Source organism: Rhinolophus ferrumequinum, chromosome 10 (genome assembly GCF_004115265.2).
Source record: "Rhinolophus ferrumequinum isolate MPI-CBG mRhiFer1 chromosome 10, mRhiFer1_v1.p, whole genome shotgun sequence".
Lineage (NCBI taxonomy): Eukaryota > Metazoa > Chordata > Mammalia > Chiroptera > Rhinolophidae > Rhinolophus > Rhinolophus ferrumequinum.
The window spans coordinates 27,513,254-27,541,176 of record NC_046293.1 but is presented as its reverse complement, the minus strand read 5'-3'; the positions used below and the strand labels follow the sequence as shown (position 1 = coordinate 27,541,176).

Genomic DNA, 27,923 nt, shown 5'->3' with positions numbered 1-27,923 from the left:
GTTGGCATTGGATTTAATAGCTTGGGTTAGAGAGTTCCTAAGAGGTCAGGTATGGAGCAGGAGTAGACTCCTCCCCACAAGGAATGTCGGGAGGAAAGAGCCAGCACGGAAACAGAGGAGTGGAGGTAGCCCAGTACCTCTGACCACCACACCTGACTGCTGCTAATATTCTTTCAGCACGAGGGGGACAATTCCCCACCACTTGGAGCTTAAAGACTTGTCTTTAGGACAGAACCAACAAACGGATGGCTCACCAGCTGACTAGCACCAAGCATATTTGATGGAGCAGTGAGAGCTGTGGACAAAGCTTACCTGGTGGAGTTAGAGACAATGGAAAGGGATTAAGGGCTCTGAGAATTTAACAGTACTTCTAGGTTACAGACTGGGGTGAAGGTTGGGGGAGGGCATAAACAGAGGGCAGTGGCTTCACCAAAATCCAAGAAGGGCAGACTTTGAAAAGAACAAAGCTGCTTGTAGGAGAAAAGGTGAAAACATTGAATGGGGCTGTGAAGAAGAGATAATAGTGGAACACAACCTGTTCTTTTACTGTATCTGAACTTCAGTTTATTTCAGTTTCCCAGTCTCCATCTTCTGGGACAACCTAGTAGATCTTCTTGAAGGCTGACACCCTTCAAATACCTGTAAGTAGTTCTCATACCCACCTTGACCCCCACCCCTTCGTCACTGCGGGCCAAACATTACACAAAGAGCTTTTTTAATCAGCCACTGCGTCTGTCACTGCTCACTGCTGATAATCACTGCTCAAAATGAAAACTTCCCATTCAGGGGTATCTTTTCTTCTTTCTGCCATCTAGTGGTGGAAATGAAAATGTCATATTCTCTCACTGGGCTCTTCCAGACTTGTGTGAAGAGGTTGGAGTCTGAAAGCAACTTGTGTAATCCTTATTTGTTATGCGGAAGATATTTTTCCAAAGGAAATAAATGTATTATAAATGATGGTTTAATCATTCATTCAATAAGCACTTACTGAATAACATAACATGAAATTTATACACATATAAACATAGTGTACATAGTATGTATAGAGGCATGAAATCAAATTTGGCTTCCAATTTTTACTTAGCCCCTTGACGACCTGGGCAAGCTACTTAGCCACTCTTCATCTGTGATAACAGTAATCATAATGAAAATTATAATGGCTAACAATTATGAATCATAATGATGAGCCACAGTGCAGTTCATTTAAACCTCACAACCCTGTAAGGTAGGTATATCACCGTTTCTCCAGATAAGGAGGCTGAAACACGAAGAGGTTGAATAACTAACTGGCCCTAGGTCTCACAGCTCGTAAGGAGCAGATCTGGCAGTCTGGCTCCAAAGTTCCTAACAGCAACAATGATATCCACCTTTCAGGATTGTTCAAGGAACTACAGGCAACACATGTAAAGCTGTCGACACAGAGTACAGTTCAGAAAATGACAAATACTAAACATTCCCTGTGTGTTGGACCCTGCAAGATCTTAGTTACTCATCTGTGAATGAGCTGTGGCAAGCATGGTTGCTCTCTAGGCAAGCACGATCACAATACAATGCTAAGATTGATCCGGTTAAGAGTTCGGCAAAGACAGCATCTGCCTTTTTTCTCTTCTGTATTGTCTTCCACATACCTGGCACAGGTGCTGGGATATACCGTGTTTCCCTGAAAATAAGACCGAGCCGGACCATCAGCTCTAATGCATCTTTTGGAGCAAAAATTAATATAAGATCCGGTCTTATAGCAAAAATTAATATGAGACCCGGTCTTATAGCAAAAATTAATATGAGACCCGGTCTTATATATAGTAAAATAAAACCGGGTCTTATATTAATTTTTGCTCCAAAAGACGCATTAGAGCTGATGGTCCGGCTAGGTCTTATTTTCGGGGAAACAGTGTAGCAGGGAGGAAGGGATGGAAGGAATAGAATTTAAAAATAAAATAAAACTAGGTTCAAGATTCTGAGTGAGATGGATAGATGGTCTTATTTCCCTATTAACAAATCAGAGAACTGGACATTCAGTAACTCTCACACAAGGTCACAAAGCAACAGAGTGAACAGGTCTCTTGACTAACACTTCCCCGCACTTCGCTGAATTCTCCCATCCCTCTAGTTTCGGCCAGCTCCTAGATGGCATCCACAGGTTCATGAAGGGCAGTATTTTTTAGAAGGTATCAAGTGGAAGGATAGCTAAAAGCAGATAAAAACTTCAAGAATACCAGCAGACATCGGGGCCCACATCCTAGATTACATGGTCTTTACATGAGCCCATTTTCTTCCTGTCTCTTCCATTTGGCACGAATCAGCTCTTTACTCTAGGTGAGACTGTTCAGTGCTATTTCTCAGAGTTCAGGTTTCTGCAGTTATTTTTAGCTGGAGTTTTACTGCATACCTGGGACAGGTGAGGCATGAAAAGGAATGTGGGTGTGGGTAACCCTTGAATCTCTAGTGCTAAGGTCTGGGTCTCTTGTCATTCCAGCCAAAGCGGGGTGACTCACACCCTGATTCATTATCTGCCCTCAGGCTAGATTTCACCTTAAGAACTAGGTGGATTAAAACTCCTTGTAAATTCTCTAATTTTGTATTCAAGTCTCTGGAACATACTTTCTTGATGTTATTTTGTTACCTGCTTTTGATAAATTGGAGGCCTTCATTTTCTGTAACCAATACCACCGCCTGTGGTTCTTTCTGGTCCCATTTCCCAGGCCTTGGAAGGACCTGGGGAAGACAGAGTATCTGATTTAGATTTTTTGATATATCTGCAGGTTAGAAGCTGGAAAACACTGGCTGTTAAGCCAGATGTCGTTACAAAGTCAGCCAAGTTGTAGGATATTCATTACATTTTGGGGGGGCTGAGAATCATCATGATCTAGTTGAGTCTAGACCCCCTCCTGGCAACCACTGGAATCCCCTCGGAGTGCCCTTCAATTCGAGTGCCTGGGATTCTGGGCCTGACACCTGGAATGGCCTCTCCAACTGAAACCTGCTCACTGGGTCCTAGGAACCCTTCATAAGGTGCAGGTGTTTTCTTCATCTCACCTTCGCTCTGTACAGAAGAGGTAAAACCAGGCTAGCTAGTATCATGAATCCATGACACAATGAATACTACGTAAAGTGGCTGCATGATTCAGGTGAGAAATAAGGGGAAATTTTTCTCTGGGCCAGCATTACATGATTACTGAATATGCGCTGTAAGTCCTAAGTCAGGTTGTTTGCAATTGGGAAAGGGTGAGAGGTTGGTTGGTTGTTTGAAGCTGTTTCTTATATCAAGAAAAGCGAACTAAGGAATTATGCCTAGACAGGAGGGAATAGGAGAAGGCCAGAGACCTCCTTTCCTACTCCTAAACTACAGCCTACTCCTAAACTGACTACAAAGACAACTTACATTTTATTTAAGAGAGGTCATTTTAAACATCAGTATTTCTACCCCTCCCACCATTTCTAAAACCTATCTCCTGCCTTTTCTCCATTCTCCTTATAATCAACTCTACCATTCTATTCCACAATGCAATCTTAAACCCCAAAGAGCGTAGGAGTCCACAAAGTTTGTACTGGGTTGAACAGTGTACCCTCAGAGTTCACATCGACCCGGATCCCAGAATGTGACCGTTTGGAAATAGAGTCTTTGTGGATATACAGTTCACCCTTGAACAACACAGGAGTTAGGGGTGCAACCTACCCAAGTCAAAGTTAATCTACATATAACTTTGACTCCCCCCCAAATTAACTACTCGTCCCTTGGTATCCATGGGGAATTGGTTCCAGGAAACCCCCCAGATACCAAAATCCGCAGAAGCTCAAATCCCTTACATAAAATGGTATAGAATGCATACAGTTGGGCTACAACGTCCATGGATTCCCAACCATGGATCAAAAGTACTGTTTTAAATCCAGTTAGTTGACTCCACAGATGCGAAACCTGGGGATACAGAGGTCCAACTGTTAATTTATTGGAAAACATCTGAGTGTTAAGTGGACCTGTGCAGATCAAACCCATGTTGCTCATGGGTCAACTGTAATTATTAGGGGGATGCAAAGGTAATTGCGGTTTAACAGGTTAACAATAACTGCAAAAACCGCAATTACTTTTGCACCAACCTAATAGTCAAGATGAGGTCAAACTGGGTTAAGGTGTACCCTAAATCCATTGCCTGGTATCCTTGTAAGAAGGCCACGTTAAGACACACAATGGTTATGTGAAGATGGAGGCAGAGATTGGGGTTATGTTGCCATGAGCCAAGGAACACCCACTGTCAGCAACCACCCTAAGCTAGGAAGAGGCGAGGAAAGATTCTTCTCCAGAGGTTTCAGATGGAGCATGGCCTACCGACAGCTCGATCTCAGACTTTCAGCCTCCAGAACTGGGAGGCAGTAAGTTTCTGTTGTAAGCCACCCAGTTTGTGGTACTTTGCTCCAGCAGCCCGAGGAAACTAATACACACCTCAATAAAGGTTTCAGAAACAAGACTTCACAACCTTGCCTTCGAGAATAAGAGAGCATAAAGAATAGCTCTGCTATGCATATGTTATCTTTGTGAAGCATCTAATAAAATGTTCTGCTTACTAATCTAAAAAAAAAAAAAAAATAGGTCTGAGTAACGGCACAAACCCACAACGGTGTCCTCGTTTACTAACGGATCACAGTCATTTATTTCTGTGCCTCACGCCCTTCACAAAGACATCTTTACTTGTTCTGTGTGGGACTCTAGTGTGTGGGCTGGACCTACTAATACACTTGAAGACGCACCGTTCCCATTCCTTCCCATAATGTCCCATCTTCCCAGCCTAGGAAAGCATAATTAAGTATATACTTTAGAGACAACAACTAAGCTTTAGAGCAGTAGTTTTCAGCTTTTTAGTCTCCCCAGAAATATGCACATACCTCAGGGGTCCAGACCGTCAGTGAGAGACCCTGCCTATTTAGAAAGTTCAGACTCCTTCAGGATAATTCCTCATCCGTCTTACCCACACCCCAATTCAATTTCAGCTTGCTTCTGTGGTCCTACACTGAGGTGAAACAGCAACCATTTATTTGCTTTCACCCACTGGCTGAGAGAGAGCGAGCTGCCATTATTCTAAGCCACCCTGAAGAGTCACATTAAGAAAATGTAACATTAGTGAGAATTAGCTTCCAGTGGTAGGCACAATTCATAACAAATAGTCACAAGTATGGCCTCCACTCAAAACATTTGCCTCTCCTTTTCTTCTACCCTTTTTCCCCCCTCTCCTTTTTTACTGCCTTCTGGCTGTTCTAATTTATCCTTCACTCAAATGCACCATAATGGATAGCAATGAAATTTGGAGCAAACTAAACAACAAAATAAGCCATGTGTTAGGTTCCAATTAACTTTAAATGCCTTATCCATGGGCACCCATCGCAGGATACATGTGGCAGAAAGCACCCTACCCCCTATATTTACAAAGATCTTCCTGCAATCAACAGTTCACACCTGACTACCAGGGAATTTTACTGACATCTACTTTTCTCTTCTCACCGGACACTGTGACTCTAAGAAACACAATCCTTGAACCATGCACTTTTCCATTACGATGAACATGGAAAGTTTCTCTTCTGCCAAAACTCATTCTCAATCTTAAACCACTGGAATCGCTTCACCTGGTTCTGCCACTTCAGGCACACCCTCTTCTAATAAAACTGCTATATTCAATAAAAATGATTAGGCATCTCCCATGTGCAAAAGCCCTCAGAGCACACGACTGCGAAGTCCAGTTTCTGATGTCCATCAACTGCCCCCGGCCCCACCAGTCCCTGCAGTGACCATGTCCACTTCCTCCCCAGGAGCTGATGGCCAGCTTTACATCTTCTGAATTAAATCAACCAATAGATGGGGACAAAAGAAAGGAAAGTGTTCAGTGGGCACCAATGACAGTGGATGAAATTGAGTCTTGAGATTCCCCTGTATTTGTGATGCTTCCTGATTTTACTCTAGTCCCCTGGGGATAAGAGTCTATGTAAGAAACTAGTCTTCCTAACTACTACCTGCTTAATCCAAGAAGCCAGGGAAGTGAATCTATTTAGGAATCTAAGAGACACTATAGTCTTACTTATGGACTTTGCTCCCTCCCCAAGAAAACACAACCAACCTCCTTTTAAGTAGAACTTCCTTTCAAAGCCATCCATCATCTTGTTCCTTTGCTGATTAATTTTTAAAGTCATAAATAATGTTTATCTTAAATTAAGGACACCAACGAATTTGCCCTGTAACAGCCACGGACAGTTTCTTACCTATGAACAAGATCTTAGTTAAATCTATAGTCCTTTAACCTATAAGGTCTTCAAGAAGTTTGAATCTTTTAAAAATAATATTTAAATTTATTATTTCACATTCAGTCTAATGAAGCACAAGCTGAGATTGCTTAAGTATCACCATTTTATAGATGGAGAAGCTTCTTTCCTTTACAATTACAGGTCAAGTGTTTCAATCTTGATGTGCAGCTGAAAAAAGCAAAAGGTCTGTGTGAAGTGACAGAGCCCTTCCTACTCATGTCATGAGCAGGGAACCAAAGCTGAACAGTAATCATCTGACATGAGCACTGCAAAACCTATTCTGCAGAATGAAACTCCAACGCATGGAAAGGGGAGTAAGTACTGAATCGGCTGAGCAGATTCTGGACGTAATTCTGACAGATTTCAGTCCGAAGAACTCTGTGGGAGGAGATTTCTTTCTCTTCTTTAATCCCCTTTTACAGAACAGAAGGCAGAAATCAAGTCTTTATAGAAGAGATTAACGGCCTTTCCGTTTCTTCATTTTTCCTCCCGCCACCTTGTTCCTGACACCAATAGCACCCTCTGTGTCATCGTTGTCCCCAGGAGCTTCCCGTGGACGTTTCTTCTTTTCTCCATGCTCCCTCAACTCCTGCAAGAAAACACAAAGGACAGGGTCAAAAATGAACTGCTGTCTTCAGGGTGACACATCCTGGTCTGCCCTGCTTAAAATCAAACACTGAGGAACGCCCTGATACTTCACATTGGCAAAGAAATAAAACCAAAATTCTAATACACAAAAATATTAACCTTGTTAGTAATCAAAGACATGGAAATTAAAACAATAAGCTATTATTTTCACATGGCAGACTAGCAAAGATTTAAGAGAATGGCAATGCCTAGTGCTGGTCAAGGCGTGAGAACAATCACATATCCTGTCACTGACAATATAAACTGCTATTGCTTTTCTAAAGGGGTAATGGGGCATTCTGTCTAAATTCGAATTTTAAATATTTATATATACCTCAGACCAACAATTCTACTTCTAGGATTTTACTCTAAGGAAACAAGACAAGTATGCAAAGCTGTATATCCTAGATGTTCATCCTAGCCAGTACTATACAAAAAAATCTGAAAAAACATATCAATGTAAATCATGCTACATAGTCATAACAAAATTCTTTGTAACCATTATGAAATGATCACATGGCTCCATATTTGCTGAAATCAAAAGCTGCTAATCATATAAATTAGATAAAGTCTAATTATGGCTAACGGAAAAAAATAGCCAAAGGTTACCAGCGATTCTCTGTGGGAGGTGGCTTATATGTTTCACTCAGGCTTTTAATCTTTTCTGTATCTTCTGAATCTTCCCCCAATGCACATGCAGTACTTTTATAAACAAAAATACTAAACAAAGAATTCCATGTTGGAAGAAAAACAAAAACAAGTGTACACCTCAGCTACTAGAAGGCACCGTTTCCCATCCCTCAGACCAGAACTCCGAGGAGCAGAGAGCACTTACTTCCAAGCACTCTCCTCTAGAATCTTCTCATCTCCAATACATAGTTGCTACCATTAGCAACTATGCAGTTTATAGCAGCTTATCTGGTGCTCATAAAACCACCCTGTGAGTATTATTCCCAATTCACAGGTGAGGAATGGATTCTGAGAGGTCAGGTACTGCCCCAGCTCACAGCTGGTCTTCTGATCTCAAGTCCAAAGGTTTCCTTGTCACGTGTGAAAACACAAGCAGCAGCTAAGAATGTGGTCACTGTGGCCAGACTGAGTCCAAACCCTGATTCAACCACTTAGTTGTATGGCCTAATGATGGACCTCCATCTCTCTTTAGCATGCTCATCTTAAATTTGGAATAAACTACTCCTCAGCTCCTGCATTTTATTAGAAGCATTAATGCAATACAGTTTTTAGCACACAGTTAATAACATTTGCATAGAAGCTGGTGAAACAATAAGTTGCATACCATTCGGGCAAATCTTTGGGCTTCAGTCACACGTTCTGTCAGCATCATAACCTCATCATCCTGTGTTGGAAAGACGGGCAGTTTCTTCCCAATTAATTGTTCTATGCGCTGGAAGAGTTCCACATCGTATCTGAGGAAGGAAAATCGGCATGGCTTTGGGTGACTGACAATGCAAATGTCAGCCCATTCTCAAACTGTATGGAGTCTACTGTCCCTTGTCAGAACACTGATTAAATGCAATTGTCTGCACACAGCCCATTAGAAAATCACCCAACATAGTCTTGACTCCCAGGAAAGAGTTGGGTGCACAAAATGTGTTTCTTTAAAAACAAAATCAGAAATAGTTATTCTAACTCTCTGAGTTGAGGGAAAGGTCACTGCTCTCCAGCTCTAGCAGTGGAAAGAAATAAGAGGGTTGCTTTTTCCTTGTATGTGCCAAATACTACATTAGCTCTTTACATATATATCTCCAATCTTTAATCTTCATGAAATCCCTGCTAGGTACGTATTACTATTTCCATTTTTAAAAATGATGAAAGGGGTGAGGGAGGTTAAGTAACTATTATAGTAAATGGCAGAGTCAGGTTCTAAGTCAGTCTGCTCTTTTCTCTACACGACTCTGCCCCTGAAGTCCCATTTACTTACTGTGTGACAAAGGTAATAGACTTTCCAGAGCGCCCAGCTCGAGCTGTTCGACCTACTCGATGGATGTAATCCTGAAACGAAAAGGGTCAATAAATTTGAGTTATATGGAATATAAATAAAAAACTAGTATGTAAAGTCTTATTGCAAACCTCTGAAAGAAAACAGATTTGTATTGGAACAGGAAGAAAAATGGATTGAGCAATTTGTTGAGATAAATCTACTTCATCTTTTTTATTCTCCTTGCAGCACAAAATGAACCCCATTTTTTCATTTCCTTTACAGAGAGACAGATCTACACAGCATTAGCATTGGATCAGAGGCAGACCTGGGTCAAAGCTTTGGTTTTACCACCACCAGCTACACAACTGTCCGCAAGTCACATAAGCTCTCTGAACCTCAGTTTCTATCTATAAAATGGGTAGAAATGCAGTTATTGTAGCAGTCAAATGAGGCAGCACCATGTCTATAGCAGTTAAGTACAAAGCCAAGAGATACCAGCTGTTCTCAACCAGGGGCGGTTTTGTACTCCCCAGGGAACATTTGGAAAAGTCTGGAAACGTATCTGATTGCCACAATGTCACCTGTGGGTAGAGGCCAGGAATGCTGCTATGCATCCTATAATGCAATGGACAGTCCCCACAAAAAAGAATTCACTGGCCCCAAATGTTAGTGGTGCCAAGGCTGAGAAATCCTGAGACACACAAAGAACCACAAGCTGTCACTTCTAAAGAAATGAGACTGATAAATATCAGCGTGTGCTGCATCTGTCCCTATGACTGTGAGGAGCGAATACCTCTGTCTTTATTCACATTTATTAATATTATATCCACAGGCATGTGCAAAATGATGAATAAATCAGGAGCTTCCCCAGTTTTTGATACTTGACTGAATCAAAGACCAAAAACAAAACAAAAATGTTGTAACTAAGACAGAAAACATTTCATTAAGAAATACACTTTGGATATAATGGAATATTACTCAGCAATGAGACAAGAATTAAATCTTGCCATTTATGGGAATATAGATGGATGCACCCTGAGGGCATCATGCTAAGTGAAATACGTCAGACAGAGACAAACAAAATACCATATACTGTATTTTGCTATGTATAATGTGCATTTTGCCCAAATTTGTGAGGGAAAAATAAGGATGCGCATTATACATTGGTAGTACTAATTCCGTATCTATATAAATGTTTTTAATTCTTTTATTTATGCTTATGAGTTAAAAGTGTAACTCTAGACATCAATGACGATATTCATATACAAAATGATACCTGGAACACGATGGTTTTGTTGAACTTACGACAAACTTCCAACAATGAAGACTTTTTGGCCTTCTATGATGCATAAATATCGTAAATTTATTACCGGTACATAAAATTTCTTGTACCTTGTATGTGTTCTTGTGTTTTGTAATTACTTGTTTTACATAAAATTTCTTGTACCATAATATGTTAAAAAAATAAATGCTAAAATTACTTTAATACCAAAAAACAAGTACCTAAATGTAAACAAATAAAATGTTTAATTAAAAAATTAAAACGAAAGATTTTTCCCCCCTAAAAGTTTGGGCCAAAAATGTGGGTGTGCATTATACACGGGAGTGCATTATACATGGCAAAATATGGTGATCTTGCTTATATATGCAATCTGAAAACAAAAACAAAAACTGAGCTCCAATACATAAACAGATTTGGTGGTTGCCAAAGGTGGGGAGTGGAGAGTGGGAAAGTAAAATGGGTAAAGGGGCGTCAAAAAGTACAAATTTCCAGTTATAAAATAAGTCCTAGGTATGTAACATATAGCATGGTGACTATAGTTAACAATACTGTATTACATATTTGAAAATTGCTGAGAGATCTTAAAAGTTCTCATCACAAGAAAAAAATTTTTAACTATGTGTGGTGATGGATGTTGACTTACTGTGACGATAATTTTGCAATATACAAATATTGAATCATGTCATATACCTAAAACATAATATTATACGTCAATTTTACCTCAATTAAAAAAAAGAAAGAAATACATTTTGGGACTAGAAAGTCAGGTCAGCCACAGGACTCACCTTGGAATGGGTAGGAATGTCAAAGTTGACAACTACATCCACATGAGGTATGTCCAAACCCCGGCTTGCAACGTCAGTTGCTAGAAGAATGGAACGAGCCTTTGCCTTAAATTTATTAAGGGATCCCAGGCGCTTGCTCTGAGATGATGAAGGAAAGAAATGAAAATAATTAAGGAATCTTGGAATCCAAGACATACGGACTAGACACAATAAGAGACAGAAATTTTTTGAAGGATTCTTCCCCCTAAGTCCAGACTGGACTTCACAGATCAAAAGGAAACATGGAAGCAACAAAAAATATTTAAGACTAAGTCTAGAAAATACTAATGTGAAGTAGAGATTGCTTGACATGATAGAAAGACAATTGGGAAATTATTTATTAAAAGTCATTAGAGGCCAGAGAATCACTACCATGTTTCCCCAAAAATAAGACCTAGTTGGACCATCAGCTCTAATGCGTCTTTTGGAGCAAAAATTAATATAAGACCCGGTGTTATGTTATGTTGTTATGTTATATTATATTACATTACATATTATATTATATCATATCACGTTACGTTGTATTATACCCAGTCTTATACTACATTATGTTAAAATAAGACCGGGTCTTATTAGTTTTTGCTCCAAGAGACGCATTAGAGCTGATGGTCCAGCTAGGTCCTATTTTCGAGGACACACGGTATTACCAGCAGGGCTAAAGAGACCAATTCCCACACCAGACAACTGCCCATGGGACACCCTGATCTGGGCCTCTTGCTGTCCTGAATGGAGGAAGCAGGCCTCCAGAGCAACATGTCAAAGCCCACAAAATCAGAACAATTACAGGAAGATGCATTAATGTCTTGTGTTGTTACTGTATAAATCTACTGCTATAATGTTTATTTCTCATGCCACCCGTTCACCACTAATGACGCCAAAGAATCTGTACCTGACTCATCTGTCCATGGAGGGGGATGGCAGTGAATCCAAGATTTCGGAGTAGCAAAGCTGTTCTCTGAGTATTATTACAGGTGCTGCAGAATATCATAAAGGAGTTTCCAGCCAGTTCATTTAGAATATAAACCAAGTAGGTATCCTAAATTACAAACCCAAAACAATGTATGTAACTGAACCTGGAAGAAAAGGTTGGAGTCCTGGGCATATAAACTACACAAAAGACTAAGCCAATTGTTGCTTTTCCACCATCCAGACCCCCAGCTGCCACCTCTGCACCCCTTAACTGGCACTATCATCTCTTCACCATGAATTCCACACACGGCCTGAAGCCAAGCACAAGGAGATCTGTGCTCAGCAACCAGGAAAAGTCCTTCCATCAAAGCACAAGCCTAGGGTCCCTCGACTACAAAAAAGCCACATAATAAGCACACACAAGAAAAACTACCTCAAGGGTGGGGTTGGGAAGGAGTTACATCACGACTTCATTATGGAAGTTTATTTAACTTGTGAATTCCCAGAATGTTTGACTTTATCAGCGATAACTATAAGCACAGCATGGGCCCTAAAACAAACAAGAGCTGCAATCTGTAGCACAGCTCTTAGCTAATCAAGAGTTGACACATTTTCAGATGCTTTGGTGAGGAAGGAGAGGGAGAGGCAGGAATGATCAAAGTAAACACTTTACCTTGAATTTGGAGGGAATAAAAAGATAGTATTGCTGTAATTTCTCAACCGTCTGGTATTTAGACGAAACAGCACATTTCACAGGATTCTTCAGTGCTGCTCGCTGCAGTTTTTGCACCTAAAGGAAAAAAACCTGGTACTGAACACTGAAAACAGAAAGCCTCTTCTATTTTTACTATTGTTATTGTTATTATTGTTTTCATTGAATTGAATTTCATTTCAATTCTTATAAGGAAGAAAACAGAAGTGCTAGAAAATTTCACCTTCTTGGTCATGGTGGCAGAGAAGAGAAGTGTTTTCCGATCTCGGGGAATCACTTTGAGGATCTTGTCAACCTAAGGCACGAAGAGGAAAGGGTACCAAGTTCACACTTAGATGGGTCACCTGCAAATCCTCTTTGTGAAGGAGACGGAGAATAGAGCAACAAACTAAATACATCACTGGGAGGCGGGGGTGGGGACTCAAAAATTCAATTCAGTTCAGCTAACATTTACTATCTGATACTACACCAGATGCTGTAAAAAAAAAAAAAAGAAAAGAAAAGCGATTCAGAGAAAAGAACAGTTTAGATTAGTAGATTAGAACTAATTTAAAAGTCAAGAATAAGTATTAACCAACTAAATAAGCTATGATGAGTAGGTCATCAAAGAGAACAGGTATTTCAAGGTTTACAGAAAAGGTCTAAATCAAATTATATGGAAAAGAAAATCTGGTTCTGCTATTTCTCATCTCTGAAACCGGAGCCAGACTATATTCTAAAAAGGATGCTAAGGCACCGACAATGGGAAGAGCACTGAGAATGAAAAAAGGCAGCAGAGATGGTTAGATCAGCAGATACTAAAGCAGTGCTCCACATAAAGCAGGTGTGCAATGAACTAAATTTTGTTACCAGGGCATTTGAGATGCTCTAAGAGGAGGAAAGACATTGAGAGCTCACCTCTGTCTCAAAATCCATATTCAATATGCGATCTGCTTCATCCATGACCAAGTATTTCAGAGCTCTTAAATTGAAACCTTTTGTATTCTCCAAATGGTCGATCAGTCGACCAGGAGTTGCTACGGAGAAAGGTTGACAAGAGCAATGTTTAGGAACCATGAAAAAAGAAAGACAGTTACCAAGCCTCCCCTCCTCCCTCCAAAATTAAACAGGATTACGAAAATCCGTTCTTCAAAGTCTTTCCACACCAAGAAAGTTACACCCAACACTGGCAGATTTTCTCCAATTCATCACTGCCAGTGTCCTACTTTGTCAATCACTCACCTATTACTATATGTGGTTTTTTTGCCAGGGCCAGAGATTGGGACATTGAATCAATTCCACCTACAATCACAGCTACAGAAATAAAAAGAACATAGAAAAGATATCCTTAAATTTTTCCACAGTTCACAGGACAGCTTTTAAAGCCAATACTGGATTTCTACTTAAATTTCCTCTTCCCTTAAATTTACCACTTACCCCCAAGCTAAAATACCAAATCAGCTCTTTTAGATCGATAAACTTGTGCTAAAATACTTCCTTCTACTCTCATTTCACACTCATTCTCGTTGTGAAGAAACCCTAAGATTCCTTTCCTCTCAGACACTTACCACTCTGCACTCCAATAGAAGATCCTAGGGCTTCAAACTGCTCTGAAATCTGAAAGGCCAGTTCACGGGTGGGGGTGAGAACTAAGGCAAACAAACGCTGGGGTGTCTCTAGCAGCGCATTCAGAATGGGCAAAGCGAAGGCCCCCGTTTTTCCAGAGCCAGTTTCCGCCAGTCCAATGATATCACGACCTAGAAGAAAAAGAAAACAGCTACTAGCAAAGAAATTCTCTCTGCATTTCCTCCCTTTTTCTAAAATGACACAATGCTGGGCACAAAGCAGACACTGCATATTTGATGAACTGGGAGGAGAGGAAGGTTCAATAGACAGAAAACATAGTCTCTGTCCCAGATAAGTTCAAAATCCAGGGATGAGATACACAAATACGTTATAACATGATAAGGAGTTTAACAGAAACCCCTGCAAAATACAGGGAGAACACAAAGGAAGGAGTAACTTACTGCCCTGAGGAGTCAGGAAAAGCTAACAGAGGTGATGGGTACATTAAATCCGGAAATAAGCCAAGAAGGAAAGGAGGCACATTCCTGTATGATGAGGGAGGATGGAGGCTTTAAAGCACACACAGCACGCTTAGGGAGAGGGAGAAGTAAAATGTTGCTGCAACACAGACGTCTTAAGGGGAAAAGGAAGAAGAATAAAGCTAGAAAGGAAACACATAAGCCATGCCTAAGTTTTATGTCTTCCTCTAAGAGAGAGGAACTGAAGGATCTGAAGCAAGGAGTATCATGACCAATGCTATTCTGCAGGAAGATAAACCCTAGGAGCAAAGGAGCTTAACAGTGCAGGCCATTCGCACTGCTCCTTCTGAGGGAAGAATGTTGTAACTCCTTAAGAATAGGCCCTCATGGCTTATCTCCGATCAAGACATTACTGATGAGATTTGGAAATTAACTCCCAAGCCACGACCACTAGAACAGTGCCCAGTGGGCGTGCTTCCTACTGAGGGAAGACCCCGCTGCTGATGCTCCCCTGGTGCCTTGACTGTGGAACTGCGGAGGCTGCCTTACTTAGACATTATCCCGAAAATAAACCCGTTCCCTAAAGTAACCTGAATTTAACCTGAACATGACTGTTCCTAAAACAACCTACACAAGCAGAAGGGGGAACACGCAGGAAAAAGCTCAATTAGGATACCAGAGGAGCTACGATGGTGGTCTGAACTGAGGCGAGGCAGGGAGGATAGGAACAAGTGAGAAGTAGAAAACAACAAAGAGAAAAACTTTGTTAGATTTACTTAGCTAAATCATTTGCTTAGGGCCAGACTCTATAGATTCAAGTGAAGCATTTGCAAACTGCTCATTAAGGTGAAACAAGCTCAAGAATAAGAAAAAATACATTTTCCGTGGTGACAATGTCAGTTACTAAGTTCCCGGTAACCTCTCACTGACTCCTATTTTCTCTGCATTAAATACAAACCTTTGACTGAAAACGTTATGAGTAAGTTTAGAATTATTACAACCACCTAATTTTTATTCCTTCTTCCCACCTACATCATAGGCTAAGCAAGAAAAAGTCAGAATGCACCAGCCCTTCTTTTTGTTATTTGAAAGCCACTCTGGCATTGCTGACCACTGCGACTTCTTCCCCACTAGTGGCCGTGATACAGCCCTTAACCTCCCTGCTTCTCTAAACAAGTCGATAGTGTTTACTATCCCCTCCTTGAAACACTCTCCCTGACCTCATTTGTGTGAAATTGAACTCTCAAGATTGTCAACTCTCTACTGAGCCTCCTCTGTCATCTCTCGCCTTCAGCTGGCAACCTCACCCATTTCCAGTTTCAGATACAACCTCGTTGGACATGATGTCTATATCCAGTGCTGGCCTCTTACTCAAGCTTTAATCCCTATATTCCAACTATGCATTAATCAAGTCAGTCTCTTTAATGCCTGAAATTATTCCCAACTGAACTCATCTCTCCTGAAATTACTTTTCCTCCTATGCTTGCTTTTAATATCCGTGGTACACCAATAATGTGTTCTAAACACCAGGGCTAGAACCTTGCAATATGAGATTTCCCCATCCCTTGCCTTCCACGTCAACAAAATGGTTATAAAATTATGATGCTTCTTTTTTTTTTAAAATCACTTTCTCTTTTTCATTCTCACTACCACTACCCTAGCTATTATTTATTGCCAAAATTACTGCAGTGACCTCCTACCTGCTACCTTACACAGCTATGAGATTAATCTTTCTTTCCTTCTTTCTTTTTTTGAGATTAACGTTTCGAGGATATAACTCTAAGGATTTCATTCTTCTGCTAACAAATAATCTCTAAAGCTGCTCCACTGCCTATGGAGCAAAGACCAAATTCCTTTACCCAGCATTTAAGTCCTTCTTGATCTAGCCCCAATCACCTGACTGATCTTTCCCACCACTCTGCTAAGTACTTGTGAGTCTCCAACTATCCCCATGTCTTCCAGCCATGTTGGGTTTTTTTCATGTTGTTCCCTATGCCAAAAAGTCCTCCCCTCCCATCATATATACATGTATGAATCCTATTCAGTCTTCAATGTTTGGCTCAAATGTCTTTCCAACCTCCCCAGCTAAAAAAAATGAAAGAAATTTTCTTTAATACATTCCAATTAGAGGTAATCTATTCTACTCCCTCAGTGCACTTTGAATGTAACTTCCTTATGTCCCTGTTCACCTTGTAATAAATTTAGAATTGTTTCCTACGAGACTGCAAGCTCTTGAAGAGGGTGGAATCTTAATTCCCAGTGCTTTATACTTGTGTCAGCTACTTAGTTAAGTATTTATGGAAGAAACAAATGGAATTGCACAGAATAACTTAATTATTTTTCCACATGACAGCTCTTCAAATCATTCAAGCCAATTATCATCTCTTACCCCCTAACTCTACTCTTCTCCAGACTATGCACTCAGTTCCTTTAAGTATTTGTGGCTATTCTTGATACTACACCACACTTACGGCTCCTCAGATGGTCCCTGAAATCTGGCACCCGAACTAATTATAGTATTCTAGGTGTGTTCTAAACAGCGCAAAATAAAGTACTGTTCTCTCTCTAGAGCTAGTTCAGGAGTTTTTAACCTGGGACTTGTGGGAGAGGAATTCAGGGCAAGGGGAAATTTTTTATGTGTAGATATATTTATACATTTTTTCTGAGAAGAAAATCTTTCTATTTGATTCTCAAAGGGATAAGAAACCCCCCAAATGTCACCCTCCTCTTATAGTAATGTAGATAAGACTAATTCACTTTCTCTGAGAATCTTAATAAATTTCAGTTAACATTTCTGGGTCTCTTTACCACCCACCCAAGTCCTGTAAAGCTTTGGGAGTCTAAGAATAAGACTTTACCTGTATTCCTATTGAAGTTCATCTTGTTACTTTCAGTCCCATCAGCCAACACTTTAAACATTCTTCCGCAAATCTGATAAACATGTCTCACAGCACAAGCTCTCAAAACCTCTGGACACTAACATAGCTCCCAGACACCCTTATGTAAATCTGCACTTACTGATTCATAATTTCTAACAAGTTTCTTGTTAATACACTTTAATCCACTGCTTCCTTAAAGTCAGCGTCTGCTGCAGACACTAAACCCCCTTATAGAAAGTAAGCTCAGTAAAACTGGAGTATTTTTTCAAAAGCCAATAAACCACAAACTTTGTATCTTTAGTGACCATATTTTTATTTCACTGAAATATGCCTCAAAAGTGGTAAGTATTTGAGTATAACACCGTATTCAATCTGTACCAGGCCACATATTTCATTTCAACCTACCTTGTAAGGCCAAAGGAATAGCTTCAATCTGGATCTTGGTGGGCTTCGTCCATCCCAACTGGTCACAAGCTTCACACAACACATCCGTCACACCCTTAGAATTCAGAAAAACACGCGTTAGCAAAGAACAATACACACGTGCCTTTCTCCTAATTAAACGACTGTCAGAGCCACCTTCCTGGTTACATGTGAATTCCTTACACTTGGATTCAAACGGTAGGTCTCTATTGTGCTCCTACTCAGTCTGCTCCTTATAAGTACTATGACAGTAGCTCCAGACTTAACGAACACTTTCTATTCATTCACCAGGGACAAAGCCAAGTTCTTTACATGTATAATTTCCTTTCATCCTCAATTCTAGGAGGTATTGTCCTCAATTTGCAGATGCGGAAGGTGAGGCACAGGGGGGTAGTAACAAGTTGCCTCTAGTGAGACTAGGTCAGAATTCATACCTGGTTTAATATCGTATTCCAAAGCCCAAAATATTTAAATAAAAATTTTTAAAAAATTTAAAAAGCCGATTCGCCGCAAGTACGACCGAGACAAACATCGCCACCCCAAAATGAAGAAAAGCGCAAATGGGGGCTCTCCAGGACCGGCAGCCCTCCCACCAGCCAAACTCAGATGCTGAGGGAGCGCGTCCGGAACTCGAGCTTCAGAAATTCTGGGGGAAACCAGAAACCTAAGCTAGGCCCCAGCCGTTCCTGCAGGCCCCCAGCTGGGGCCTAAGGCAACCGGTCTCTGCTTGCGCCTGGCGCTAGCAGTACAAAAAGAAGCCAGCGTCATCCCCTCTCACCAGGTCTTTAAACGTTTTCGTTTCTTCCTCCACCGCCGGCTGGGGCGCTTCAGACGGAGAATCGTGCTCCTCGGGCGCCGCCATGTCGTTCGCGGGCTCCGGAAATGGATCGGCGGCGCGCGGGACGCCGGTAAATGTAGTCATAGTTCTCCCTTGACGGCGTGTTCTGGGCGCCCCCGTGTGGGCTTGCCGGGCTTTGCACCAGCCGACCGGGAGAGTGCGGCTTCAGGGAAATGGAGTGAAAAAGTTAGGGTTGGATATAAGCGTGTGGACTTGTGGGATTGAGTCCAATACAGAAGGGGCTGACCAGGGCCTCCAATCTGCCCTTTAGGCCCATTTTAAAAAGCTTTCCTCACCTCTCACACCCGTTATGTTCCTCGCTTTTCTAACCATAGAGTTTTAAACAGGTTGATATCATAGTCCTATTTATTATAATCTCATTCATTTATTAAACTATTTGTTGAGTGCTTACCATATGCTAGGGCTATGCTAGACGTTTAGTGATCAGGACAGCGACCTCTGCCCTCGTGAAGAAGACAGATAATAAATAAGGGATCATAGATCCTTTCAAATTGTGCAAAGTGCTAGGATGTCACAGAAGTAAAAATAATGGAGAGTCATGTGGGGAGGTGAGCTGTGGGCATAACGGCAAGACTGGGGAAGACCTCTCTGAAGCAGTAATCGTTGAACTGTGACTTCGCAGATGAGCAGAAGTCCCTTTAAGAGCCCAGCGGACAGTTAGTAATTTCAGACTGAGGGAACAGCGAGTGCAAAGGGCCTGAGAGTGTGTAGCTGGTGAGGCTGTTCCAGAAAACAGTCTGCACCACTGAGGCAAATTCAGTCGGTATGTTGCATCCCCTGTGCCCAGCGAACACCCTCCTGTGGCCCAGCATGCAGGTTCTCACATGGTGCTGGGGTGTTCATTGCAGCAGTATTTCGGCGGGGAGATGGAAGCAAGTGCTGTCTGTCACTGGGAGAGTGGAGAGTTAAAATGTGTACGGGGTGTGAACAAACATGCCCATAACAATATGGCTATCTCTCAAAAACCTAGTTTTGACTGAAAAAAGAATAAAATATATCGTGTATATTTAAAATATATGCCCACAAGATATCAGCTTCTGCTGAAACACACACAAACAGAAAAAAACACTTTAAACATTTTAGAACGGTTGCCAGTAGAAGGAGAGGAATTGGGAAGCAGGATAAAAGATAACACATATACAAAGCAAGAAAGGGCACTTGTGATGACAATGTGCCTTGACCTGAGCACTGTCCACTCAACTCAGTGTGCCTGACTTATCGGGGGGATCACTTCGTAAGTTACATGTCTAACCACTATGCTGTATACCTGAAATTAATATAATATTGAATGTCAACTGTAATTGGGAAATAAAACATTTAAAAAAAATTCAATGTGCCTGAGCGTCTTCCAACCACCTCGCCAAAAAGGCCCTGATTTAGGAATCATAGTGGTGTCTGCAACAACAAAACAAGGTGGGGTGAGGTCAGAGAAGCAGGCTCAGCTCGGAGCCTGCAGGACTCTGTACTAAAAGGCATGGGGTTTGGATGTTATTCTGAATACAAAAGGAAGCCACTGGAGGGTTTTAAGCAGGAAGTAATATGATCTAGGTATTTTAAATATCATTGTCCTTATGGAGACAAATTGTAGTGGAGAGGAAAGAATAGAAAAATGAGATCACCCAAGAGGCAAGAGATTATCTCTATGCCCCCAGCTCTAAGCACATGGCCTGACACAAAAATGGGTGCTCGATAAATGCTTCCTGGATGAATCACAACTCAGCAAAGTGTTGTGACCAGGTATGATGGCAGATCAGGAAGGACTTCACTGGTTGTTTCTTTAGAGTGAAGTTGTTTCCATCTTTAAGATTACACTCCTGAAGAATAGTCTGGGACCTTTGGTCTTTTTACATCTGTCTACTCCAAGTAAAAGAAAAGGAGAGAAGACACACTGTATAAATGAAGAGGTCACCTTGACGTTGCTTCCATCAGGCAGTCACTAGCACATGCTCGTGCCAACACAGTCTAAGGCTCTCTGGCTTTGTTTAGCTGTCCCTCGTGGGTACTCTCTCCATTTTACGAGGACTGGGAATTATGCCATTTTAGAGGATGTTTAAAGTGGATAATAGGCTTCGAGATAAGGAGAAGTTGACTGTCCCAAAGAAAATTTATCAAACTAGCTCTGGCTTTTCCTCATCCAGTACTGTGCTTTGTAGACCTGCTGGGAAATTTGTGCTCCTAGTTTGACAAATGAGGAACTCGAGTCCCAGAGGGTAAAGAGACATGTCACAAAGCAAGGTCACAGAGACAAGAATAGAATCCAAGCCTCTCGAGGCTCAGAGCAATGCTTTTACTGAAGAAAACATCGCTTTGATGACAAGCAGCTTTCTCCTGAATAGTCACACGCAGAATTCCTCTGCCACACAGATTTTTCTGTAAAAACAGAAGCAGCTAAAGTATTTATTTTGCTTCCCTTAGACTCATTCTCTGATTTCATCTAGGAGAGTGGAATGAGAAATGAAAAGTGCTGAAAGAAGGTGAAAGACATGACTGGGGAGTGAGAGGAAGCAGAGCTAAGAAGCCTGAAACCCGGACCCAGGTGGAAACAATTGGAAGGACTATAAAACTGTATGTAATATAGGGTCTAAAACTACCCAAGCTTTGTTATAATTTTTACAAGAAAGGAAAAAAAAAATCACAAGATTTTTAAGAGTCTGGTGCTGCTCTAAAGGGAAACTGATTTAAATCACTCAACGGCTATTATAATATTAAACTCTGTCCATTTTAGTCAAGCAAAAATCTTTTCTGTTTGTTCTTGGATAATTCAGACATTGGCTATTTTTAAAACTTCCTCTGGTGCCAGAGCCCCTGAGGCGCCACTGGACGCCAAGAGGATATGGCAATGACGGTCGCAGAAGCGTCCCTCCATTCCCTGGTCCAGGGCACCGGCAAGGTTTGGGCCTTAACCAACGCCACCTCAGTAAAGGATTCATGTGAGACCGACAGGGTGACCACAGGTGGGTTCCAAAGAGAAAAACCTGCATCCGCTGAGAGGATTGTCTGTTTTTGACTGTTTCTACAGATTTGGAATAGTTTGGATATTTACCTTCGGGTCATGGAAATAATAGAGGTCCATTCTAGTAACTGAGCCATGTCATATCCTGTACTTTCAGAACAATGAGGAAGGTTAAAGAGGAAATCCAAATAAACACTCAAGTGGGGAAGCAAAGCAAGCCTGAAACTATATACCGGCACTAGAAGGAGAGGTCAAAGGGTCTGACCCCATCTTACTCTGACAGGTTTTCACAGGCCCTAGGTACTTCTGCCTTCGTGGGCTCCCTCCTTCACAAAAAATATGAAAAAGTAGAGTTTACAACTGCATTGGTATAAACACAAATACATCAACATTATGGCTTAAGACTTTTATTTTTATTTCAAAGTTCATTTTTTTCTTTTGGTTTTAAAACAAATTAAAACCTTTCTTGTGGGCCTCTAGAAGCATGATGGGCTGTAGGCACTGCAGGTACCGTGTCTGGTGGATAGGGAAGGGCATGAGGACTTTGGGGAAGCTTTCAACAGGCCCATGACAGTGGGCTGCTGAGGGGTGAGAGCATGTTAGGATAATGGCTCCCGAACTAAAAGTAAAATGAGCCCTCACACTGAGGGACTAGGGTTCTGCAGAGGACTCAAACCAGAAGCCGTTATCAATCAGCTTCTGCTCAAAAACCTCCCAGAAATCTCATGACCTCCAGTCTGTTTCAGAGAACGTTCACTCATAACAAAGTGCTCTACATTCATCAAGAAGGAACCAATGCAACTTTTAGTCACTCAGACAATTATCTTTAACTTATGAATTATCATCTCTTATAAATATGTATGTTCTAGTGAAAACAGGACATAGATGATGTAATAATGAGGTGGAGAGAAAAGGACAGTCTACATGGAACATAGAAAAAAGAGAGTTGACTGACAAATTAACTTAGTTATCCCAATTTGTGTCTAGGGAAGAAGGATACCTAGTCCTGGTTATTTACTGGTTTCTTTTTCTTTTTGCTTTTAGTTTTAAAGTTTTCTTAAAATACAGAAAATCTATATTTGTTTCTTTTTTTATTCAACCAATATTCTCAGACACAGTGACAGACCAATGGCCAGACATTAGGATTCCCAAATAAGCTTGAAACCTATGTTCCAGTGGAGGAGGCAGCCTATTTAAAAAATAATAATAATAATTAAATCCTCACAATCAAGTGGGACAGACCCAAAGAAGCAATCACAAGTGAGATGAGTGGTACCAAGATGGAAAGCAAGATGCTAGAGCAATGTGTAATAATGGACATTTCTCTCTGAATCGTGGACACTTTCCTTGCGGAAGTGACTTTGAAACTGAGAACTAAAAGATGTACAGCTCTTACTAGCTAGGTGGAAAGTAGGGAGTGGTTTACAGACAGAAAAAACTTTCCAGATTAGGCCTTGCAGTGGAAAAAGTCAAACGGCGCTCACAGAGATTATGAAGTGGTCATTTATGATGAAGCTGCAGGTATAGGTAAGGACCTGGATAATTAGGACCAAGATGGACATCACCCCACAGGCCGTGGTTAGGAGCAGCTCAGTGTGGCTGTAAACCAAACTTCTCTACCGTACCTGCCATTTGGCCCCTTGAACATTAGCTGGAACCCCTTGGTCCACCACCATATTTGGGTCTTTAGGATAAGAGATATTTATGTCCAGTACCTAAAAAAAATCTGGTGCCTCACACTGAGAATACAGTGAAAAGGACAACAATGATCTTAAGATATAAATAAGATACATAGGAATAGATATACCCTGAAGTCAACAACAAGCAGGAAATTCAAATATTATGTTATAAACCTTACAGAGAAAACTGCAAAGACTAGTGTCTCAAGATCACTTCATACTATGACATGGATAATAAAAGAAGGGCAGCTTTGTCTCATTTCCTGCTTTCCTGGTTATTTTATATTCCTTTCATATGAGTGTTGTTGTGGGTTTTTTTTTTTAATGCATACACATTTTAAAAAAACAACAAATTATTAGAAATGGAGATGTTTATATACAATTCCTTGGCAATCCAGATACTATTATCACTATCATATAAGTATAATACACAGCAGCTTCCAGCCACACTTTCCAATAGAAGCATGTGATTTTAAATATAAGGAGTTTGATGCCAAATTGTTTGAACTAAACAAGTAAAACATTAACTGCTATCCTGGACATTTCTTTTGCTTGGTGACAGCCCAACATCTTTTGAACAGTTTTCCAATGATGGGCAAAGTTCTTCCAATGCAAATCCTTCTTCTTAGGTAAAAACCAGAAGTTCATTCTCCCACCCTCCCGTTGGTCTACCTTCATAATATATCTGGAATCTAGCTACTTTTCTCCACTCTCAGCTACCAACATCTCTCACCTGGATTTCCTGCAATAGTCTCCTCACTGGTCTTCTTGCCTCGCTCTTACCCCTTAGCAGTGAATTCTCAACACAGCAGCCAAAGGATCTTTTTAAAACAGAAGACTGATCAGCTACTTCCTCTGCTCAAAATCTTCAATAACTTTCCATCCCACTCAGAGCAAAAGTCAAAGTCCTTACAACAGTCTATACAACCCTACACGGTCAGGCCCGGCCACCTTCTGAACTCATCTCCCACCACACGCCCTTCCAGCCAGGCTGGCCTCACTGTTTCTTCAACATATTGGGCATGCTTCTGCCTCAGAGCCTTGTTCTTTCTGTTCCTTCTGCCTGGCATGCTCTTTCCTCAGATACCCGCATGGCTCCCTCCCACACCAAGCTCAGGTCTTCACTCAAATGTCACCTTGAATGGAGGCCTTGCAAACCTTCCCCCACAGCACTCCCTCTCATCCCTGCTTCGTTTTTCTCCTTAGCCCATATATAGTAAGCAGAAGACTGGCCCCTGAAGATGTGCACACCCAAATCGCCAGAATCTGTGAACATGTCATGTTCCATGGCAACGGAGAATTGGGTTGCAGATGGAATTCAGGTTGCTGATCAACTGACCTTAAAATAGGGAAATTATCTTGGATTGTTTAGGTGGGCTTAATGTATTCACAAGGGTCCAGAAAAGTGAAAAAAAGGCAGAAGATGAGGGCAGAGTAATGCAGTGAATGTAGCACGCAACCCAGCATGGCAGGCTTTGAAGAGAGAGGAAGAGGGTCAGGGGCGAAGAACACAGCAGCCTTTAGCAGGTGGAAAAGGCAAGAAACCAGATCCTCCCCCAGAGCCTCCAGAAAGGAGCACAGCCCTGACAACTACTTTATTTTAGCCCAGTGAGGTCCGCGTCAGACTTCTGACTGTAAGAAAATAAATTTGTGTTGTGTTAAGCCACTAAGTTGGCAGGAATCTGTTACAGCAGCAGTAGGAAACAAATACACACCATCTCACAAACTAGCTATTTACTTCTTTTTTATGTCTGCATTCCCTGTCATCACTAGACTACAAACTCAATGACAGCAGAGATATTTGACCGTTTTGTTCACCACTGTATGCTCAGTGCCTAGAACTTAGCTTAGAGGAGGTACTCAATAAATATTTTGTTGAATGAATGAATATCTGTGTGTCTGTAGATTTGTAGTGTGCTTGCGAGGGGATGAAGAAGGAAGAGATGAAGCAGCAGGTCATGTGCTTATGTGTAAAAAAAGTAGTCAACTAAACTGAGCTTCTGGAGACAGGTTATTACCCTGGGCCAAGGTTGCTATACCCTGACAAGGACAGAAGAAGTCCAGCAGCTTTCCATATGTAAGTCAGGGGTGTGGGAACAAGGTCCAGCTTGACTGTAGTACGCAAAAGAAAAATCTCTCTTAACAGCGCCTGTATGCCAAAGGAAATTGTGTCCTCCCATCCTATTCTGAGAAGTAAATGTGAATTACCAACTTCCCGAGAGAGCATACAGAACTGGTCATCCTGGAGAGGTAGGAAATGATACCACAAATCACTCTGAAGCCTCCCCCTCTTTAGATACCACCCCTGACAAAGGAGGCTACTCTGAGGAGGAAAGCTGTCAGAGGTCAGGAAGTTCATTGTCAGCGTCATAGATTTATAATTCAACCATGAAATGCAACGGGTTTGGCAAGGAAGTTAGTGCTGGCCTAGGGCTGGGCTTGTGTGTTTTATGCCAAACCCATTCGTTTAAGAGGGGGTGAGCCTCTTAAGTGGAGATGGGACATCAGGTTCAAGATAGAACTACCTTTTCTCTCTGCTCCTGTTTCTCACCACTAAAGGTCCTGCAAACAGTTTGCTTTGGTGGTGTGTGATGGTCTCATTTTCCTCTCCCGATCACTGAGAATCACTAGGCCTGCGATTGCGTGGAGGATACTCACCCCGTGATGGCCTGATCTTGCCTTTTCTGGCTGCTCTCCCTCGGCTTTCCACCTTCCTCTCCATCCCAAGGCTTCCCCCGACATCCACCCTTGGACATTTTCTTCCTGATTCAGCCCTTTTTATAAAATGTCTAAACTACATCATTACTTTTCCTTTAAAACCACAGAATTAAGTTCATCTTAGCCCTTCACAATAGCACCCATCATAATACACTGTTAAAATACCGCAAACACCACAGGAACTCAGCACTTCACTGGGGTGGGGACTCAAATTCACAGTCCAGTTTTAGGTAGGGCACACATTCCATTGGATTGGAATACAGGGAAATCCATGATTTATGTAAATGAATCAATGATTGGAGTATAGCATGAATTTGAGCAGAAAGAACCTCGAATCAGGAAAACCAGCTTGACGGTGGTAGCAGGTGTTAGGGCATAAAAGCCTAGGTGGGTTGCGGTAGCCGTGGAATGGATCAAAATGCATAAGAGAGACATTTAATGGAAAGGCTATATATCTTGGCAAAGCTCTATCAGAGAAATAAAGAACAGAAAGATTTGGAGACAACAATGAGATTTCAAGGGAGGCACTGGCATACTGATGCTGCCCACCTTGATTGAGGCAGACAGGTTCTGAAACGGGCGAGTTTTGCAGAGAAAGAGCATACTTTTAGCTTTAGATGTGCTGGGATGCAATGCCAGTATATCGATGGGGATCAGGAGTGTGTGTCCATTTGTCCATTCATTCAGTGCTTATGGAGCATCTCCTGTGGCGCGGGCTGAAAACACACCATGGGCAGGCTTAATGATAACTGAGATATCGTTTCTGTCCTTAGGAGCCTTGGGGTAGACAAAAACATCTCTGATAAAAGATATCATGTGTTAAGTCTGTATAAGAGACACAAGCAGATTGCTCTTAGAGATTCTGATAAGAGCAAGAACACATCTGGCTGAAATCAAATGTAGCGCTCCAATGAGGGGGTAACCTGCTTTACTCGGTCAGTGATCGTCACCTTTGTTTTCATCTCATCTAAAACCCAATAAACTCAAACTGACCTAAGAGAATCCTTTAGCGCTGGTCTCATCCATAGCAACATCCGACCCAGGATTGCCAAGACACTGGGAATGGACGAGACAGGCTCCCTGATGGACCATGTGAGGGAGGTGAGAGGGAAAGCCACCTGGGTCCGAGGCTCAGGGAACATGTGCAGTTTAGGAATGGAGGAGGAAGAAAAGCTCTCAAGAGACAAACAAGAAAGGCTGAGGTCATGGAATTCAAGAGAGAAAAGTGTTTTTCAGAATTGGGGCGTCAACAATATCAAATGCTACAAAGAAGTTAGAAAGAATCAGAGTCCAAACCAATTCCCAGGGTTAAGTATGCAAAAGCTCAGGGAACAATGTTAAACACGAATCATCCACGGACAAAGCATTATTATTATTTTGAATAGTTGTTTGATACCTCACGTCTTACTCCTACTCACACTTGTCTCCTCACCTACAAGTCTCCAGCAGGGTTAGCGCATAGCTGTCATACTGAAATTGACACACCCCTAAGAAGAAGAAAACCGAAGAGCAGGTTCAGTGGTAGTTTCGATGGAATCACCCTAAGAAGTTTCATTTTCAGAGGTTTTTCATACAAGATCTGGAAAGGCCTGTTGAGCCAGTTGTTCCTTTATTCATGTTGTGTGACCGCTGTCGATACCTTCATTCCTAAGCAAATCAGCAGTTAACAAAAAGTTCTAATTCGTCATGTCTTTCCATCCCAGGTGCTTTGTTCACAAGAATCTTGCCATGTTTAGGGCATCTGGGCAGCATTACGAAATATCTGTGCACAAATTTTTCTGATCAAAGCTGAAGTTTGATAGTTTTCAAA

General features: G+C 41.5%; 1 protein-coding gene across 1 annotated transcript; it reads right to left on the bottom strand.

Moving 5' to 3' along the window:
* Positions 1-6,307: 6,307 nt before the first annotated feature.
* DDX47 (DEAD-box helicase 47) lies at positions 6,308-18,813 on the bottom strand. The gene is made up of 12 exons (XM_033117390.1): positions 18,683-18,813; positions 17,887-17,980; positions 14,126-14,314; positions 13,800-13,871; positions 13,476-13,594; positions 12,802-12,873; positions 12,540-12,656; positions 11,847-11,993; positions 10,919-11,056; positions 8,852-8,922; positions 8,207-8,336; positions 6,308-6,874 (listed from the first exon to the last, which is right to left on the bottom strand). The coding sequence occupies exons 1-12, from the start codon at positions 18,764-18,766 to the stop codon at positions 6,743-6,745; spliced, it is 1,365 nt and encodes a 454-aa protein (XP_032973281.1). The 5' UTR covers positions 18,767-18,813; the 3' UTR covers positions 6,308-6,742.
* Positions 18,814-27,923: the final 9,110 nt, after the last annotated feature.

Excerpts from the sequence above, each read along its gene's own strand:
- DDX47 (XM_033117390.1), bottom strand. The coding sequence starts at position 18,766 with ATGGCGGCGCCCGAGGAGCACGATTCTCCGTCTGAAGCGCCCCAGCCG. Across the intron at positions 12,657-12,801 it reads CTGCCACCATGACCAAGAAG|GTGCAAAAACTGCAGCGAGC; the intron begins GTGAAATTTTCT and ends TTTTTCCTTTAG. Across the intron at positions 8,923-10,918 it reads ACATTCCTACCCATTCCAAG|GATTACATCCATCGAGTAGG; the intron begins GTGAGTCCTGTG and ends TTTTCGTTTCAG.